Consider the following 18,173-nt stretch of genomic DNA (forward strand, 5'->3'; position numbering starts at 1 on the left):
TTTGTTTTTGTTTCCTCAAGACACATATTACACTTGATCTGAAAACTGAAAGCTGTGTTACACTTGTCCTTTGAGTGACATGATAAAGTTGGCTTGTATGGGGAATGATAGTACACGTTATTTGAATATCCATCTGCAGGTGAAAAAGTTCTTCATAAACAAGGGAAGTTTCATGTAGATTAAGTCAAAAATGTGATTTCTCTCCAGAGGTAACTGTGACCTTGACCTTCTGACCTAAAAAACTACAGAGGTCATCTACTCACAAAAGGGAATCAGCTAATGAAGTTTGATGACTGTAGGCCTAAACATTCTTTAGTTATTGAGCAGAAACTGTATTTTGGTCACTGTGACCTTGACCTTTGACCTACCAGACCCCCTGAACAATAGGAGTCACCTACTGACCTCTGGCAATCAACATCTTATGACTGTAAGCTAAAGCATTCTTTAGATACTGAGTGGAAACCATCTGCAGTCTCAAGGTTGCTGTGAACTTGGCCTCTAACATACTGACCCCAAAACAATAGGGGTCATCTACTAGCCACAAGCAACAATACTGTGAAATTTGACTATTGTGAGACCAAACATTTTCTCAATTATTGATTGTAAACCAAATGGTCTACTGACTGACCGACAGACACGAATGAGCTAAACAATATACACCTTTTGCTTAGAAGTCGGGAATAAATATTTTTGGAGGTGGACTACCAACACTGTATCATCAACCTATACTTACAGATCAAGCTAAATGTGTGGCTCTGGTTAGCTGTTTTTGAAAAAAGTGTTGAGTACACAGCTTCAATATGGGATGCATTAGGAATGATGAAGAAATCAACTTTTGGCATAGGTTTACTTTCATTTTCAAACATGGCTTTCACATCAAAATTGATGTAAACTTCACCCATGCTCTGACAGAATAAATATAAGGGAATGGTTTGGAAATCATTTCTATATCTTAACAATACTAAATTTATTGTTTTAATTATATATACCGCTGTTCTTTATAGTTCCGCGCTGCATTAACTGTCAAGACTGACCTTGAAGAACATGGCATTAATATAAGTACACATCAAGCCTATGATAATTAACCTTTAGCATGCTAGATAAATTGTCGTCTGCTGGGAATGTCGTCTGCTAAAATTGTAAAGTTCATTAAATTTTTGCTCCAAAATTGGAAGAAATATTGTCAGAGTAGCAAACAGCTTGGAACCGATCAGACGCCGATTTAATTTGGCGTCTGATCTGGTTCCAAGCTGTTTGCAAGGCTGTTAAAATTCGCCTGAGCAGGCTAAGGGTTAATATTAAAAAAACAAGGGCCAAGATGGCCCTAGGTCGCTCACCTGATAAACACACCATAACAGTGTAAACATGTTTGACATAGTGATTTCATGGAAACAAATATTCTGACCAATTTTCATTAAGATTGGATCAAAAATGTGGTCTCTTAAGTGTAAACAAGTATTTTCTTCAATTTGACCTAGTGACCTAGTTTTTGAGCTAGATTACCTATATTCGAATTTGACCTAGAAATTTTATTTAAGGCAACAATTCTGACTAAATTTCATCAACCCCGATTAAAAAAATACAGCCTCTATCGCAATTTCAAAACGTTTTTCTTTGATTTGACCTAGTGACCTAGTTTTCGACCCAGATGACCCATTTTCAAAATTGGTCTAGATTTCATCAAGGGGTTTTCATTCTGACAAAATTTCATGAAGATCAGTTGAAAAATACAGCCTCTATCGGGATACACAAGGGTTTTCCCTTTTATTTGACCTAGTGACCTACTTTTTAACCCCAGATAACCCATTTCAAACTCGGCCTAGATTTCATCAAGGTTATCATTCTGACCCCAAAAATTCATGAAGATAAAATGAAAAATACAGCCTCTATCGCATACATACGGTTTTTCCCTTTATTTGACCTTGGACCTAGTTTTTGACCGGGTGACCAATTTTCGAAATTGGCCCAGATTTCATCAAGGTAATCACTTGACAAAATTTCGACCAAATTTCATAAAATCAATTGAAAAAAAAAAGTATCTATCGCATACACAAGTTTTTCTTTTTAAATTTTACCTAGTGACTAGTTTTTGACCTCAGATAACCCATAATCAAAACCCACCTAGATTTCATCAAGGCAATCACTCTGACAAAATACATCCTCTATTGCATACACAATGTTTTTCTTCGATGTGACCTAGTTTTTGACCCCAGATGACCCATTTTCGAACTCGGCCTAGATTTTATCAAGGTAATCATTCTGGCTAAATTTCATGAAGATCAGTTGAAAAATACAGCCTCTATTGCATACACAAGGTGTTTCTTTGATTTGACCTAGTGACCATAGTAATTGTTTTTGACCCCAGATGACCCATTTTCGAACTCGGCCTAGATTTTATCAAGGTTATTTATTTTGACCAAAATTCATGAAGATCAATTGAAAATACAGCTCTATCGCATACACAAGGTTTTTCCTTGATTTGACCTAGTGACCTAGCTTTTGACCCGAGATGACCCATTTTCGAACTCGGCCTAGATTCTCAAGGTAATCATTCTGACAAAATTCATGAAGATCAATTGAAAAATACAGCCTCTATCGCATACCCCAAGGGGTTTTTTCCCTTTATTTGACCTAGTGACCCAGTTTTTGACCCCAGATGACCCCTTTCGAACTCGGCCTAGATTTCATCAAGGTAATCATTCTGACCAAAATTCATGAAGATCAATTTAAAAAAACGCCTCTATCGCATACACAAGGTTTTTCTTTTATTTGACCCAGTGACCTAGTTTTTGACCGAGATGACCCATTTTCGAACTCGGCCTAGATTCATCAAAGGGTTTTCATTCGACCATATTCATGAAAAATAATTGAAAAATACAGCCTCTATCAAATACACAAGGTTTTTCTTTGATTTGACCTAGTGACCAGTTTTTGACCTGAGATGGGCCCATTTTCGAACTCGGCGTAGATTTCATCAAGGCATCATTCTGACCAATATTCATGAAGATCAATTGAAAAATACAGCCTCTATCGCAAAACACAAGGTTTTTTTTTGATTTGGGCCTGTGACCTAGTTTTTGACCCGAGAAAGACCCATTTTCGAACTCGGCCTAGATTTTATCAAGGTTATCATTCTGACCATATTCATGAAGATTAATTGAAAATACAGCCTCTATCGCTACACAAGGTTTTCTTTGATTTGACCCAGTGACCTAGTTTTTGACCCGAGATGACCCATTTTCGAACTCGGCCTAGATTTCATCAAGGTTATCATTTTTGACCCAAAATTCATGAAAATTAATTGAACAAGAGGACCATGATGGTCCTGAATCGCTCACCTATCCCACATGACCCAGTGTTGAACTGAGTATGACGTCGTTATTTCTATTATTTGACAAGTGACCTAGTTTTTCAGCACATGGTGACATAGATATCATTTAAGATAAAAATTCTGACCAATTTTCATGAAGATCCATGAAAAATATGGCCTCTAGAGAGGTCACAAGTTTTTTTTATTATTTGACCTAATGACCCAGTTTTTGAAGGCATGTGACCACTTTTAAACTTGACACTAGATATCATTTAAGGTGAACATTCTCACCAATTTTCATGAAGATCTCGTGAAAAATATGGCCCTCTAGAGAGGTCACAGGTTTTTCTATTTTTTGACCTACTGGACCTAGTTTTTTACGGCAAATGACCCAGTTACGAACCTGACCCAGATATCATCAAGCTGAACAGTCTCACCCAAATTTTTATGAAGATCCATAGAGAAATATTTGGGCCCCTAGAGAGGTCACAATGTTTTTCTATTTTTAGACCTACTGACCTAGTTTTTGACCCCACGTGACCAGTTTCAAACCTGACCTAGATATCATCAAGATGAACCTTCTGACAAATATTCATGAAGATCTCATGAAAATATGGCCTCTAGAGAGGTCACAAGGTTTTTCTATTTTTAGTTCTACTGACCTAGTTTTTAACCCCCACGTGACCCATTTTCGAACTTATCTATATATCATCAAGGTTAACATTTGACCAATTTTCATGAAGTCCATTGAAAATATGGCCTCTAGAAAGGTCACAGGTTTTTTTCTATTTTTAGACCTACTGACCTATTTTTTGCCCGCACGTGACCCAGTTTCGAACATGACCTAGATATCTCAGGTGAACATTCTGACCAATTTCAGAAGATCCATTGAAAATATGGCCTCTAGAGAGGTCACAAGGTTTTTCTATTTTTAGCCCTCCTGCCCTAGTTTTTGACCCCACATGACCCAGTATCGAACTTGACCTAGATATCATCAAGGTTGAACATTCTGCCCAATATTCATGAAGATCTCATGAAAAATATGGCCTCTAGAGAGGTCACAAGGTTTTTCTATTTTTAGATCTACTGACCTTTTTTTTTAAACCCCCCACGTGACCCAGTTTCGAACTTGGCCTAGATATCATCAAGCTGAACATTCTGACCAATTTTCATGAAGATCATTGAAAAATATGGCCTTAGAGAGGTCACAAGGTTTTTCTATTTTTAGACCTAATGACCTAGTTTTTGACCCACGTGCCCCAGTTTCCAAACTTGACCTAGATATCATCAAGGTGAACATTCTGACCAATATTCATAAAGTTTCTCATGAAAAATAGGGCCCTCTAGAAAGGTCACAAGGTTTTCTATTTTTAGACCTACTGCCTAGTTTTTAAACCCCACGTGACCCAGTTTCGAACTTGACCTAGTTTTTCATCAAGGTGAACATTCTGACCAATATTCATGAAGATCTCATAAAAAATATGGCCTCAGAGAGGTCCAAGGTTTTTCTATTTTTAAGACCTACTGACCTATTTTTTTGACCCCACGTGACCCGTTTCGAACCTGACCTAGATTCATCAAGGGAACATTCTGACCAATTTTCATAAAGATTTTGTGATATATGGCTCTAGAAAAGGTCACAAGGTTTTTTCTATTTTTGACCTACTGACCTAGTTTTTGATGGCCGTGACCCATTTTCGAACTTGACCTAGATATCTCAAGGTGAACATTCTGACCAATTTTCATTAAAGATCCCATAAAAAAATGTGACCTCTAGAGTGGTCACAAGCAAAAGTTTACGGACGCACGCACAGACGGACGACAGACGCCGCGCGATCACAAAAGCTCACCTTGTCACTTTGTGACAGGTGAGCTAAAAATACAGCCTCTATCGCATACACAAGCTAAATGTTGACTGACGACACACGACGGACGACAGACGCCAGACATCGAGCGATCAGAAAAACTCACCTGAGCATTGCTCAGGTGAGCTAACAAGAGCTGTCTCATGATAGCACACTTCACTATTCAAAGGCTTGTCAGTAAAACGGATTTTCTATCTAAGAATACGTATATTGTCCAAAGTCACGTAAGAGTTATAGGACCTAATGCTGTGATCTTGTTCAACTGCTATCAACACCTGTGTGAAGTTTGAACCAAGTATCATTTTTTTAGTTTTGGTGATAGTAATTTCCATGCAATATTAAATTCTGCATTTTCCAAGTTCAAAGAGGGTTAAAACTTTGCCAAAATACAATTCAGAGTTATGGGGCATGCACCTTTCACCATGCTTTATCCAATAACTTGTACAGTTTCAATTCAATATCTACATTGATTCTGGAAAGAGCAATATGCATGCAATGGGGGAGAATTTTGTTAAAATTTCTGCATGTGTTATGGAACTTGATGCCCTAACCTTGTGTTATTACCTGAAACTTTGATGAGAGTAAGTTTTAAGACAGTATCTGCCATGGTTAAAATCTTTGAATAACTTTTAATCAAAATTTCAAAGTTAAAACAAGGAGCTGCGTTCAATAAACGCTTGATGCCCCCGGTGGCATCCTTGTCGATGAATTTTGCAACATAGGTCCAAAACAAGGTCAAGGTCAAACTGAGGTCAGGTGATGTTTGAAGATGAGGAATGGTCACAGTTTACATCTGTATTAGTATCAATTTATTCTTGTAAGGGGTATTGATGCTAGAAGAAATGGTCCCATTTCGTTAACCAAGAGATGGCCCATATAAAGCAACCTAAGTCCAAAATGAGGTCAATGTCAAGGTCAAACTGAGGTCAGGTGATGTGCGAAGATGAGGAATGGTCACAGGTTACATCTGCACTAGTATCAAGTCATTCTAGTAAGGGGTATTGATGCTAGACGAAACGGTCCCATTTCGTTAACAGAGAGATGGCCCATATAAAGCAACCTAAATCCAAAATGAGGTCAAGGTCAAGGTCAAACTGTAGTCAGGTGATGTCTGAAGATGAGGAATGGTCACAGGTTACATCTGCACTAGTATCAAGTCCTTCTAGTAAGGGGTATTGATGCTAGACGAAACGGTCCCATTTGGTTAACCAAGAGATGGCCCATATAAAGCAACCTAAATTCAAAATGAGGTCAAGGTCAAGGTCAAACTGTAGTCAGGTGATGTCTGAAGATGAGGAATGGTCACAAGTTACATCTGCATTAGTATCAAGTCATTCTAGTAAGGGGTATTGATGCTAGACGAAACGGTCCCATTTGGTTAACCTCGTATGGACGGACGAACGAACAAACGGACAGGACAATCACTATATGCCTCCCGCATCAGTAGATGCCGGGGGCATAAAAAGCATATATCGGGAAATACAGCAGAGTTATGTATCTTGTCAAACTAATGTATGATACTATACTATAATGTATTATACTATGAGAAAGTATAACAAGTTTAAAATGAATATCTTAAGAACACATTGGACTTTAAAAAAAATTGTAACCAGAATTGTTAAAAGTTAAAAGGGGCATAACTCTAGAAATATTAAAGGTAAAATTGTCACTATGAGCAAGTAAAAGTTTCCACTGAATATCTTAAGTAATACAGAAGACATTAAACTTTATAAAGAAACTTTAACAGAATTTCTAAGCTAAAATGTGGCATAACCCTAGAAATATTGCAGGTAGAGTTATGCATCTTGTCACAATAACGTACATTGCCAAAAGGGGCGTAACTCTAGAAATATTAAAGGTAGAGTTACACACCTTGTCACACAACTGTACATTGCCACTCAGTACAACAAGCTTAAGTCATGGCGAAGACATTGAACTTTATCAAAACTTTACCTACAGAGTGCAATAGCCTTTTATTCTAGCTAAAAAGCATACTGTCTGCACTTTACTTTTGTCATTGATATAATAATATCAAGTCTTCCTCATGCATATTTAAAAGAAATATATTAATAATAAACATACATATTGTTCACTTAAATGTAATTTTTCATTCAGTGTTAATGATTACTGGCTGTAAGAAATATTTATAATTGATTGGTTTCGTAACATACTATAACCTCTCAATGAAATAAATAATATTCTATGTCTCATAACCAATGTTATCAAACTGCCTCGCCAGCCGAGATATTTTAATATATAAGAAGATGTGCGCTTCAAACTTGGCATCTGAATGAGAATTTCCCTAGTCTGTAATGCCTAGTATCTTCAACTTACATTCTTGTTTCATTCCGACTTCTCGGCACCGTCGGAGTCGGCAAGCCTGACATTTCCGTCGCATCCACATGTCCATTTCGCAGTTACCGCCGTATTTACAGTGGTACGAAGCTCCTCGGGTTATACTGCGTCTGAAGAAACCTGATAAAATGAAATAAAAGTGGAAATTTTAGAGTAACTTTTGCTGAACTTTAATAAATATTTAAACTATTAAGAGTCTATTAGCCCTTGAAGTTGTAAATCTGTACCAGCCTCGCATTGGCATAAAACCTGGTAGGTCTTTGATAATATACTATATCTTCTAGCATAACAAGAGGACCATGATGGTCCTGAATCGCTCACCTATCCCCACATGACCCAGTGTTCAACTGAGTATGACGTTGTTATTTCTATTATTTGACATAGTGACCTAGTTTTTGAGCACATGTGACCTAGATATCATCAAGATAAAAAATTCTGACCAATTTTCATGAAGATCCATTGAAAAATATGGCCTCTAGAGAGGTCACAAGGTTTTTCTATTATTTGACCTAATGACCTAGTTTTTGAAGGCACGTGACCCACTTTTAAACTTGACCTAGATATCATCAAGGTGAACATTCTCACCAATTTTCATGAAGATCTCGTGAAAAATATGGCCTCTAGAGAGGTCACAAGGTTTTTCTATTTTTCGACCTACTGACCTTGTTTTTGACCGCACATGACCCAGTTACGAACCTGACCTAGATATCATCAAGCTGAACATTCTCACCAATTTTCATGAAGATCCATTGAGAAATATGGCCTCTAGAGAGGCCACAAGGTTTTTTTCTATTTTTAGACCTACTGACCTAGTTTTTGACCCCACGTGACCCAGTTTCGAATTTGACTTAGATATCATCAAGATGAACATTCTGACCAATATTCATGAAGATCTCATGAAAAATATGGCCTCTAGAGAGGTCACAAAGTTTTTCTATTTTTAGATCTACTGACCTAGTTTTTAACCCCACCTGACCCAGTTTCGAACTTGACCTAGATATCTTCAAGGTAAACATTTTGACCAATTTTCATGAAGATCCATTGAAAAATATCGCCTCTAGAGAGGTCACAAGGTTTTCCTATTTTTAGACCTACTGACCTAGTTTCTGACCGCACGTGACCCAGTTTCGAACCTGACCTAGATATCATCAAGGTGAACATTCTGACCAATTTTCATGAAGATCCATTGAGAAATATGGCCTCTAGAGAGGTCACAAGGTTTTTCTATTTTTAGATCTACTGACCTAGATTTTGACCCCACATAACCCAGTTTCGAACTTGACCTAGATATCATCAAGGTGAACATTCTGACCAATATTCATGAAGATCTCATGAAAAATATGGCCTCTAGAGAGGTCACAAGGTTTTTCTATTTTTAGATCTACTGACCTAGTTTTTAACCCCACGTGACCCAGTTTCGAACCTGACCTAGATATCATCAAGATGAACATTCTGACCAATTTTCATGAAGATCCATTGAGAAATATGGCCTCTAGAGAGGTCACAAGGTTTATCTATTTTTAGACCTAATGACCTAGTTTTTGACCCTACGTGACCCAGTTTCGAACTTGACCTAGATATCATCAAGGTAAACATTCTGACCAATATTCATGAAGATCTCATGAAAAATATGGCCTCTCGAGAGGTCACAAGGTTTTTCTATTTTTAGATCTACTGACCTAGTTTTTGACCCCACGTGACCCAGTTTCGAACTTGACCTAGATATCATCAAGATGAACATTCTGACCAATTTTCATGAAGATCCATTAAGAAATATGGCCTCTATAGAGGTCAAAAGGTTTTTCTATTTTTAGACCTACGCCCTAGTTTTTGCCCCCACGTGCCCCGTTTCGAATTGTCCTAGATTCTCAAGGTAAATTCTGCCCCAATTTCAGGCTTGTAATTTTGGGCCTCTAGAGGGTCACAAGGTTTTTCTATTTTTGCCCTATGACTAGATTTGAGGGCCGTGCCCCTTTTCGAACTTGCCCCAGATATCACCAGTGAACTTCTGACCAACTTTATAAGATCCCATGAAAAATGTGACCTCTGGTGGTAAAAAGAAAAAAGTTTACGGACGCAGGAGGGACGACGGACACCGCGATCACAAAACTCCCCTTGTCACTTTGTGAAGGGAGCAAAAAAATGCTGTTCTTGTAACTTTCGGAGGTGTTTTAAAGGAGACAGGGTTTCTTCCCCAGCAATTAAAATTCTAGGATAAGATTTTTTGTAAGCCCCTTTTGACCTAGTCAGGGCCATTTCCATACCAAGTTTGAGGGCCTGGGTCAAAGCGCATTTTTGTACTAACATGACTTTTTTTCCCGGGAAGCTAAAAATTTAAAACCAATCTCTTAGATGTTGTGAAATATATTCGTTTACATAAAAAAAAAGGGAGGTAATTTGTCTACATTCAGTCAAAAGTTATTACCTGTTGTCTGGTCCACCCGAGGGCACAAATGACATTTAAAAATTAGATTTCATTGGTTACTGGATAAAAATTTTAATTGAAAAAAAAAGGGGAGGTAACGCTAAAATCGTCCATAGCATCTCCCCTGTTGCCTCAGCCCAACTAAAGACAATTTTTAAATTTAAAATGGTTCTAAAAATATTTACCGAGTAAACCCATTTTTTTTAAAAAATCAGGGGAGGTAATCATGCATGGTTAGCATGGAGTACAGCGTACAACCCTATACAACAAAAATTTAGTAAATTTTTAATATCGATAAATGTTAATCAGAGTTATTAATATCTATTTTTCCTGGAAGAAAAATAAGTTTCAAACCAATCTCATTAGAGGCTAGGGTATTCTTTTTGATAAAAAAATAAAGGGGGTAATTTGTCTAATTCAGTCATATGTATCTTCATGAGCCCAAAGTCCATCTGTTGACAAAATGAAATTTAGATAGTATTTTCATTATTAGGAAAATTTGGATCGGGCCATTCAAAAAGGAACAAGTTCTTATGGTGTAAAAGTTTTGTGCAATTTTGGGTTTAAAATAAAGATCATAAAAAAAACCTCTATGTGAGACAAGAAATTGTTGCGGCGGGCACAGAGATGCATGCACGGATGACGACGGACGATGGGTGATCACAAAAGCTATTTTGCACTTGTGAAGGTGAGTATAAAAAAACAGTTTGGGTTTTTTTTTTAAGGTCAGCGGATTTTTTTCATTTGGCGAAAAAAAACCTGATTTTCTGAAACCCAACCAAAATTGTCAGGGTTTTCCCCTAAAATTTCATTTGGTTAATAATCAATCACTGTTTCTCAGTAATAGATTTAATATTAATTCTTTACTTTTTTTGGGGATTTTGATTGTCAGGTTGACCCATCGGGCAAAAAATCTATAGGCTTTATCTGATTTTTCTATTTCTTCAAGATCACTTTTTTTTTGTATTTTAAAAATTGTTCTTCCACATAATAAATTGGTACAAATTTTTTGAAAACCCATGCCCCTTGAGGGTTTAGATAAAAAAAATACTACTTATTTTATACCTTTCAGGGTTAAACTATTAAATCTTTTCAATTAAGTATTTTATTTTACCAGACCTTACAGGACCTAAATTTAATCAATTATTGCTTCTGCAATTCAATGTCAAAAAATTTCCCACCCCAAAAATTTCCCCCCCAAAAAAATTTTACCCTTACCACATTATTTTTAACAAAAAAAACACATTTTTAATCAAAAACCCCAAAAACCCCCAACCCCAAATTTTAAAAACTATAATACACCTTTTTTTCTTTTTCCACCACATAATTCATATCACTCTTTTTGGGGGGGCCCCCCCCCTTTTTCATATTTCATCACGAGCGGGATATAAACCCCACCTTCCAAAACCATTGGATTTTCCCTCCATAAGAATTCAACCTCTTTTAGTCGAACCCCATGGTGAGGGTTTTTTTGGGCTAGGGGGAATTTCTTAAAGCAGAAAAACAGGCAGTAACCACACCCTTCCGGGAAGCCCTTTTTTGATTTTAGTCCAGATGCACCAATAAACCTTTGTACTAGAAAAATTCTTTGAAGAACCCTGAAAAAATTTCCCTCCCCCTTTTTTTTTAATCTATGAAAATTCAATGTTTTTGGCCCCACTTTGAAAAAAAGCTTATTATAGAAAAGAATGATGATGTTTCTATAAATCATGTTTTTTGTACTCCATCCTCACCGTTATTAAATCTCTGAAGACACTTTCACTGTATGAAATAATGTCACATATGGTATAGGTATAATCAATAACATTCTGTACTGAATATTATATATTTCTATCTAAATTCTAGTTCATAACACATATGTAATCTGATTTACTCGAGGCTTTAATGGTTTCGTCGACGCAATGTTGTTATTTTAAGACTAATTTTGCTTTTTTTGGGTTCGGGAAAACATTTTTGCGGTGTTTCCAGGGGCCCCAAAAAAGTCCCTTTAAAGTTTATTAATGCATTGCGGGCCGGAGTCAGCTAGACAGGCCCATCCAGGGCCGGGCCGAGGGGGCCTGTGCCCCCCCAGTTGGCCGAGAAGTGACCTATATTCATCAAAGATGCCCCTTTATTTTGGAAAGAAATATTTTTTCTAAATTTTAAAACCCGAAATGCACCAGAGGGCCACCATTTATACCTGTATTTAAAATTTTTAGGGGGAGCAACCCCCGACCCCCAATCAAGAGGGGAAAATACCCCCCCAATACCTAAAATTTGACCCAAAATGCTCCAGAGGCCCCATTTAGCCCGATTTCAAATATTTCCAGGGGGGAGCCCAATATTAGGGTGTACACCCCCCTTAGGATAATTTTTTTATGGTAAAAAAAAAAATTGGGGAAAAACCCCCCCGAACCCCCGTAACCCCCCACGTCCAAAACCTTGTATGCGCCTCAGCGATGACATTGGGTTTAAAACTGTTCCCCCCCCCCCCCCCCCCCCCCCCCCCCCCCCCCAGTCAAATTTTTTGGATCCAGCCCCGGGGCCCTGTTTGCATTGTTTGGGTCATAGTGAACTACTAAAGATAGCAAAACATTCATTTAAACTGTTATCTATGTAACTGAAAAAAGATGTGTTTCATAAAAAATAAAAAGGGGGGCATGAAAATCATGGCCCCTTTGGTCGCTCCTGAGTTTAAAGTTGCTTTTAACACTTTTGGAAAATAAATTTTGCAAGAAAAAATGTTGTGAAAAATTTTTTTGAAAAAGTTTATTCGTTTTTTTGAGAGTAAAAAGCCAAGTTATTGGGAAAATACACCCCAATGCATAAAAAAAGTTTCAAACGACAAAAAACCAAAAAATTTTTTTCCCAAAGGTGCCTTGACCTTGGGCGAGGGGCCTGGTCTTGACTAATCTCAATTTATGGGGAAAATTTGTGCCAAATAATTTTAAATCCCTTTATAAATGGCAGACCCGGGAAAAGGACAAGAAAAAGGCCCGTTAACCTTTTTACTTTAAAGTGTGACCTTGACCCTTTGGGGCTATGGGTCTGGTTTTTTGGCATAAACAAAATATTATAGGGAACCTGAGCAAAGTAATTTTAAAAATCTCTGATGAACGGCAGTTTGAAGGACCAAAAAGACCCTGTTTCCTTTGCCTTAAGTGTGCCTTTACTTGGAGCTAGGGATTGGGTTTGCGCTGCAAGCGTTCATTATGGGGGTTTTTTATGCCATGTTTTTCAAAAACCCCATGGATGGCCAGGAGAGCCGACATGAAGTGTGATAGCAGATGGAAGGTGCCCTTTCAAAACTTGCCCCTTTTTTTTCGAAAAAAACGGGCCCGAAAGAAAAGAAGCTGCGTTCAATAAAAGCTTTTGCCCCGGGGCCCTTTTCGATACAAAGCAACCCAAATCAAACGAGGTCAAAAAATTAAATTCAAAGGTTTAAATGAGGTCAGTGATGGCCCTTTTTAAAAACAACTTTAAGTCCAAATGAGGTCAATTTAGGTTAAACTGGGTCAAGGATGTTGAGATGAGGAAGGTAAGGTTACACTGATTAGTATCAAGTCATTCTAGTAAGGGGTATTGATGCTAGACGAAACGGTCCCATTTCGTTAACCAAGAGAGGGCCCATATAAAGCAACCTAAGTCCAAAATGAGGTCAATGCAATGTAAACCCTGAGGTCAGGTGTTGTCTGAAGATGAGGAATGGTCACAGGTTACATCTGCACTAGTATCAAGTCATTCTAGTAAGGGGTTTTGATGCTAGACGAAATGGTCCCATTTGGTTAACCTTGTATGGATGGACGAACTGACAGGACAATCACTATATGCCTCCCGCATCAGTAGATACCGGGGGCATAAAAATATGTGTGTACTAGAATAACTTTGCTAAAGATGAATAGAATCTAAAGCCTTTAGGACAGCAAAACGCCCCTAGAGGAATTCTTATCGATTGGAACAAATTTGTTTATTCCCAAACAGAATTATTAATTTATAACAGTGTTTTCCACTTCAGTAAAACAATACATTGATGACAAAGATCAAATTTATTTTTTCAGGAGTGGAAAACTGAAAATGTAATCTCAAAATAATACATGTAACTTCCAGTTATGTTAAAGATTAATGTTACCAAGCTAGAAATGTTTGTGGTAGAGTCTGCTTTTTGAACCTTTATTTTCCCCCATTAATCATTTTTCCAAAGAATCAAACAAGGCATCTCTGACTGGATAAGTTATTTTGACATGTTATGCTGCATCATAGCATAAACAGCAAAACATACAAGTTCCACGTCCTAAATTGAGGCCACCGTTCTTTCTTGTGTCCATACTGCAGATGCAGGAAAGGCACAGTTTATCTAAAATTAGCATTTGCAGGAGAACAGACAAGGAAATAGAATAGATAGTATACATGTAAGATTTTTTTCAGACAGAATTACATACAGATGTATATAATGATTTGAATTTATTTACTTCAGCTGATGTTTTTTCCATCCAAACATCATCTCTCATCAGGGGAACTTTATGATGTAAACCTTCTCCTGAATATTAGGCAACAAGTATTATTCCAGAGGGCTTATTATATATCTCTTAAAAATGTTTTTTAAACAGACCTACAATACTACTGTTAAAATTTTTTGTGGAAGCATAAAAATTCAGTATTAATTATTATACTGAATGTTTATGCCATGTTAATTGAACAACCATCAGTGTATACTGTATTTAAAGACCCTCCATGAATACAAAGACCAGACAAGAAAAACGAAAAATCTTTGACCTGTAAGTGTGACCTTGACCTTCAACCATATCCATCACCTTGTATGGTGAATGCTTATGTCAAGTTGATGGAATAAATTCCACCTGTGTTAGACAGAAAATAAAATCTTGGACTTCTATGCTGACCTGACCTTCAGCTAGGGGCCCCAGTTTTTAAGCAACACTTTGTTAAGGTTTTCTACATCTGCCTGTGACCTATTTAAATTTCATTTATTTAAAACCCATTTTGAAATTATCTAATTTTATAAAGAAAATTGTATGAAGACCTATGATCTGACCTAATTTCGAAATCATCCAAGATTTTACTGATATTCTGACCAAATTAAAGACTGGGCAAACATTGTGACCTACAAAGCTGTTAAAGATGGATGACAGTAAAGAGACACAGGGGTATCACAAGATATTGGTACTCAATCTGGATAACCAGAAAAATATAATCTTACTAAATAACCTATCTATTGATATCACACATAACCACTCACTGACTGCTCCTTATAAACTCACCTTTACAACCTTCACAACTGAGGGCATTGTAATGATAACCGGAGGCCCTGTCTCCACATATCCTACATAGTTCCTCCTCTATACTTTTCCCCACCACTCCAGCCCCTTTTTTCTTGACCTTGGGGTCGTTCCCTGTGCTTGATGTGATTGCACGTTCCCCCATTGTCATATGCATGTCGTAACTCATGTCAGGGCCTCCAAGATGTATGTCTGAATCCATAGGTAGCATGGACCCTGTTGGGGAGCCGAGAACCATGTTGTCTAAGTACATGTGATTACCATGGTACCCCTGATGCACGTGCCCCTCATTTTCATTCAAAACTGAAAGAAGAAAAAAACAACATATAAATACATGTTAGTCGAATTCATGCATTTTGCCTTTTATTAAGTCATGTTCTATAAAAGACCTTTTTTTTCAATTAAATTTCATATAAAAATCTGGCACCTATTTCTAACTATTGTAAAAGATTATATAAATCAGTAGAATATAATGGTTTCAACACCCAAATAAAATACGGTATTCTTTATTCGAAAAGAATCAATTTAAATAATGGCACATAATACTATGTATAAAATATGGCACAAGTTCCAAAATTTACATAATTTTTTTTAACATATATATAGTACTGCTGATTGGAAAAATCAGCCAATTCAATTTAAAAAATTATGTTATTACCCCATTATAAAAATAATGGAAATCTATTACTTAACTGAATAAAGATAAAAGCAAAGTTGCGGGGTTTTTTTTTTTTATGAAATGATTATGCAGTAAGTTGGCACCCTGCTTCTTTTATAACAGTGCAGTCACCCACTTTTCTGCAAAGGTTACAACTGGATTTATTAGAATCATTATACCAGTAATATTATTGTGAAATTTTTAGTTATCAATATTAGTTAAATCAGAAAACAAATGAATATTATACTAACAATTGAAGAAATGTATAAATCAAAATAAATGACTCTGACAAAATAAGAAAAGTAAGTGACAGCAGCTGTGACAAGGCTACAGGCAACAGGTTGCATAATCTGCACTACATGATGCATTTTCATTGTTACAAGTTCTTGATTATGTTCACAATGTTTGTGTGAGAAATGATATCACAGATTTTACAAGGATGTAACTGCTGTGATTGATACACCCAGACACACAGCTCTGGGACTATGATGACTTGAAACTTTATATAATAAGACAAGTGTGTGTGGGAGGGGGATTTGAAGGGGGTGAATATAATGCTTAAACATGTAGGAACATGAAAAGTGCTTCTGCAGATCTTCCTAATTATAAATTAATGAGGTAACATACCATATGCAAATAAAAAACCTTGCTGAGAAATTACAAGGCATAATTATGTAAAACCTTGTCAAGTTTAATTATTATCATATTTTTTTAAAAAATACTTGTTTTCCCTTTTTCTTTGAAAAGACACAGTCCTTCTCTTTCAGACATTAAATTAAACAGAAGACAAGAAAAACATATTTATTGCTAAATCTTTAAGGCAAAAGCACTGCAAAGCCCCTGAAATCTGTAAATCCATTACTTTGCCAATCCTACATCTCAAATTCTTCTCAAAATGTTTATTTTTTACTTTTCCACAAAAGGGCATGATGCTGATCTTGTAACAACAAATGCCAGGACAGAATTCTATCATAACTATTCGCATATTGTCACTCTTATAAAAAAAAGACTGACTTCTAATAAAATGCTTCAATTAACTTATGTTTCAACAAGACCAAACTTTAGACTGCTACAAACCAAGTTTGGTGAAGATCCATCAAGTGGTCTGCACGAAGAATTGTTTAACCCTTACCCTGCTATATTTCTATAATGGACTGGTCTTTCAATTTGGACAGTACCACTTATTATTCAAAGGGGTTTTCACTGAAAATTTACTGACTGAATAGCGAACAGTGCAGACCATGATCAGACTGCACGGATGTGCAGGCTGATCTTGGTCTGCACTGGTCGCAAAGGCAGAATCATCTGCCGCCAGCAGGCTAAGGGTTAATACACTTATTTTCTGGGCCATTAAAAAAGGGGTCAAGCACAAAGAAGTAAATACAACAAATTATTACTACAACAAGGTTTGATGAAGGGTTCATGAGGAACTGTTAAGGGTTTTTAGCTCTGATGAACTCCAAAAGGGGCCAAGTGATACAATTTGGACAAACCTGTGTGAGGACATACAGGATGGTGCAGAACAAGTTATGTGAAAATCCATTAATCCATAAAGTTATAACTCTTGTCAAGAACTGCTTATGGATAAGTTCATGAACTGAAAATGAGATTGTCAGTTCATGAAATGTTCATGAACAAACATTTAGAGTACACATTTCTGGAATTTATAAATTCTTACAAATAATTCATGGACAAAATAAAGACCCATTTTCAGTTCATAATAAGTTCACGAACTTTAATATGAATTTTAAACAGGGTAGCCAAATCATTATTTTTTACTTAAACAGGGCAGCCAAACTTGAAGCATATTTGATACATGTCTAAAAATTGACAAGATAAACTCCAATATGGTGTAAGATTGTGCAATACAATGAGGTAAGTGGTCAAACAATTCTAGATTCCTACCATCCCCAACCCCATTTATATCTTCATGTGCAGGTGGTCTTCATTCACAGGTTTAAGAGAGTAAATTTAGAAAAAAACAACACCTGGTATTTAGAACCAGGCAGTCTCAATCCACAGGCTTAATGAAATATAAGCTCAAGGGCTACACATATAAATACATCTAGATGCCCAGTACGCTGGTGTAGTCACATGCTTTCTTTTCTTGCAATATGACTTATATTTACCAATTTTTATGAAACTAACAAAATCTATAAAGTTTTAAAGCGTATTAAATAACATGTAACAGTTTATGCTCGACTATAAAAGTGAAGCAGAAAAACATGAAAAAACACCAGATTATTTTCATCCTCCGTTATTTAATTTTTGTGTTTTACAAACACCT

The 18,173-nt window shown here is 36.6% G+C and overlaps 1 protein-coding gene across 4 annotated transcripts in view; it reads right to left on the minus strand.

Moving 5' to 3' along the window:
* Nucleotides 1–18,173, minus strand: part of LOC123531850 (ecdysone receptor-like) — a 130,132-nt gene that overhangs the window by 15,596 nt on the left and 96,363 nt on the right. For all 4 annotated transcript variants that reach the window (XM_045313131.2, XM_053517524.1, XM_045313133.2 and 1 more), the window contains 2 exons: nucleotides 15,211–15,531; nucleotides 7,510–7,650 (listed from right to left, as the gene is read on the minus strand). In XM_045313131.2, coding sequence (XP_045169066.1) covers nucleotides 7,510–7,650; nucleotides 15,211–15,531 — 462 coding nt within the window. The remainder of the gene's footprint in view (nucleotides 1–7,509; nucleotides 7,651–15,210; nucleotides 15,532–18,173) is intronic.

This window comes from Mercenaria mercenaria, chromosome 11, assembly GCF_021730395.1.
Source record: "Mercenaria mercenaria strain notata chromosome 11, MADL_Memer_1, whole genome shotgun sequence".
Taxonomy (NCBI): domain Eukaryota; kingdom Metazoa; phylum Mollusca; class Bivalvia; order Venerida; family Veneridae; genus Mercenaria; species Mercenaria mercenaria.